The 2,321-nt window shown below is 38.7% G+C and overlaps 1 protein-coding gene across 1 annotated transcript in view; it reads left to right on the forward strand.

Annotated features, from left to right (window-relative positions):
- The first annotated feature begins 1,658 nt into the window (after positions 1–1,658).
- opn4a (opsin 4a (melanopsin)) overlaps positions 1,659–2,321 on the forward strand; it is a 12,523-nt gene continuing 11,860 nt past the window's right edge. The window contains exon 1 of the mRNA XM_008288334.1: positions 1,659–1,794. Coding sequence (XP_008286556.1) covers positions 1,689–1,794 — 106 coding nt within the window. The 5' untranslated portion in view covers positions 1,659–1,688. The remainder of the gene's footprint in view (positions 1,795–2,321) is intronic.

Raw genomic sequence — 2,321 nt, forward strand, 5'->3', positions numbered from 1 at the left:
CAAGACTAATGATAAATGTGACTGAAAACGTGGAGTCGACCTGCACAAAGTGAGACCTTTGCGTTGAAACAGGACGTCTTTGGAGGGAACAGGTGGACTGTCTTCGGTGGAAATGAGTAGAAATAAGTGGACAGAGCAGCTTTTTCTTTTGTTAACCTTCCTGTCTGCAGAGAACCTGGTCTGAACCGTGTCTGCGGAGGTTTAATTAGACATCCGGCCTCTGCTGCTGCCTTCTATCGAGCGAAACTCTTTTATCTTCCAGAAAAACGTCTTTCTCTGAGACAAAGAGCACAATGATTTCCCGACTCTTTTGAAGAAGCTCCTCCACTTAAGACCAGTTGATAGCGGTATTGATCGGCCCGTTTCTGGGATGGCTATTGATCCTTCTTCCACTAAAATCGGACCCGCCTCGTGATGGAACATCGACTAAATGTTTGGTTTTGAGCCGCGGCGGCACTAAGTGGGTTTTTCCACGTCGACTCTTCTGACTTCAGACGCCGGCCGTCGTGTTTAGCGGCAGAATTGATTCGCTTTGATCTCTTTCGCACCTGAAAGTCCCGACCAAGGAAAAACCGAACCACCCAAAATCCCCAACACACCGTTAAACTATTAACGAGGGACAGTTTGTCTTTTCTGGAGAATCATTCTTGAAACTGATATAAAATTCTCACCAGTATGAAGAAGTATTTAACCGTCTTTAGCAGCGTGTAACTGGATTTTTAGTGCGACTGGTTCACTGTAAAAACCATAAACAAACATTTAAGTGACTGTGCTGTCCCTGTCTTTAGATCAAACATCCATATTTTACAGATATTTGCAAGACAGACTATACTTGTTCAAGATTAAAAACAAGGTAACGTTTGAAACTGTTATTTTAGGGATTTTTCTTCTTTTGTGAAATTAGTAAAAACAAATAAACAAATAAAGAAAACAGGCCAAAACTGTAAACAAAGTCAAAAAAATCTGTATTGTTTTCATGTATTTAAAAAAAAAACATAATTTTGCTAAAAAATACAGTTTTTACTTTATTTACATCTGATAGAAAATCATTATTTCACTGATATTTGCCATCATTTAAAACAAAAATTGTGTTTAATAAAGACTGAAAATTGGTTAAAAAAAAAAAAAAAATTAAATTAAAAAAAGTCTGTTATATTACGGATAATATCGAATAAAATCACAGGAAAAAGTCTTAATTTCCATGTTAACTGTAAAAAAAAAAGGAACAGACCAAAACTGTAAACGATGTTAAAAATCTGCATATTTGCAATAAAACAAACAAACAAAAAAACAACGATTTGATCTTTTACATCATTTGGTAATAAAACTACAGTTTTATTCATATTTAGACGTGTTGAAAACATTATTTTCCTGATATTTGCCTTGATTTGAAAGACAAATTCTGTTCATTAAATATTTAAAAATTGTGAATATTTTGGTAAATTATTGATAATATCCAGAAGAATTACAGAACAAGTGTCCAGAAAGCTGAACATGAAGTTCACATCAGAGTCTCTAATAGTCATTTGTTCTTTCACAAGATTTACACTGTTTTGCTGATTTAAATCTGTCAGAAAACATCATTATTTCATTGTGTGTGTGTGTGTGTGTGTGTGTGTGTGTGTGTGTGTGTGTGTGTGTGTGTGTGTGTGTTCTGCAGGAGTCGCAGCCTGCGGACGCCGGCCAACATGTTCATCATCAACCTGGCCATCACAGACCTGCTGATGTGCGTCACCCAGTCGCCCATCTTCTTCACCACCAGCATGCACAAGAGGTGGATCTTTGGAGAGAAAGGTACGACTGCACGCGCTCAGTGCGTAGCGAGCCCCTGAACACAGACATGTGTGTGCCTTAAAAAAGGTGTTGATCCCACCTGGAAGTTTTCACTTTTACTGCTTTTCAACGCTGAATTGTGGTTAAACTTAATTTGGCTTTTTTGACAAGAGTCTACAAAAAGGAATTAGGTTTACGGTTTATGTTATACAGGAATTGTGAAAAACATCTCTTTTCAAATCCAACCACAACTTCTCAGTTGTATTGAGGTTCTGGGCTGTGACTCCACCACTCCAGAACATTCGCCTTCTTGTCTTTAAACTATATCTGCTGTAGCTTCGGCTCATCGTCTTGCTGGAAAACAAACCTTCTACCAAGTCACACTTCTCTTGCATCAGTCCTACTGGACAGTTCGACACTTTGCTGCTTTCAGTTCAACCTCTAACTTTACAAAGCTTCAGGGCCTGCTGACGACAAGCATCCCCACATCATGATGCTGCCACCACCGTGCTTCATCATGACGCTGCCACCGCCGTGCTTCATCATGA

Source organism: Stegastes partitus, unplaced genomic scaffold (assembly GCF_000690725.1).
Source record: "Stegastes partitus isolate 25-593 unplaced genomic scaffold, Stegastes_partitus-1.0.2 Scaffold553, whole genome shotgun sequence".
In the NCBI taxonomy this organism is placed as follows: domain Eukaryota; kingdom Metazoa; phylum Chordata; class Actinopteri; family Pomacentridae; genus Stegastes; species Stegastes partitus.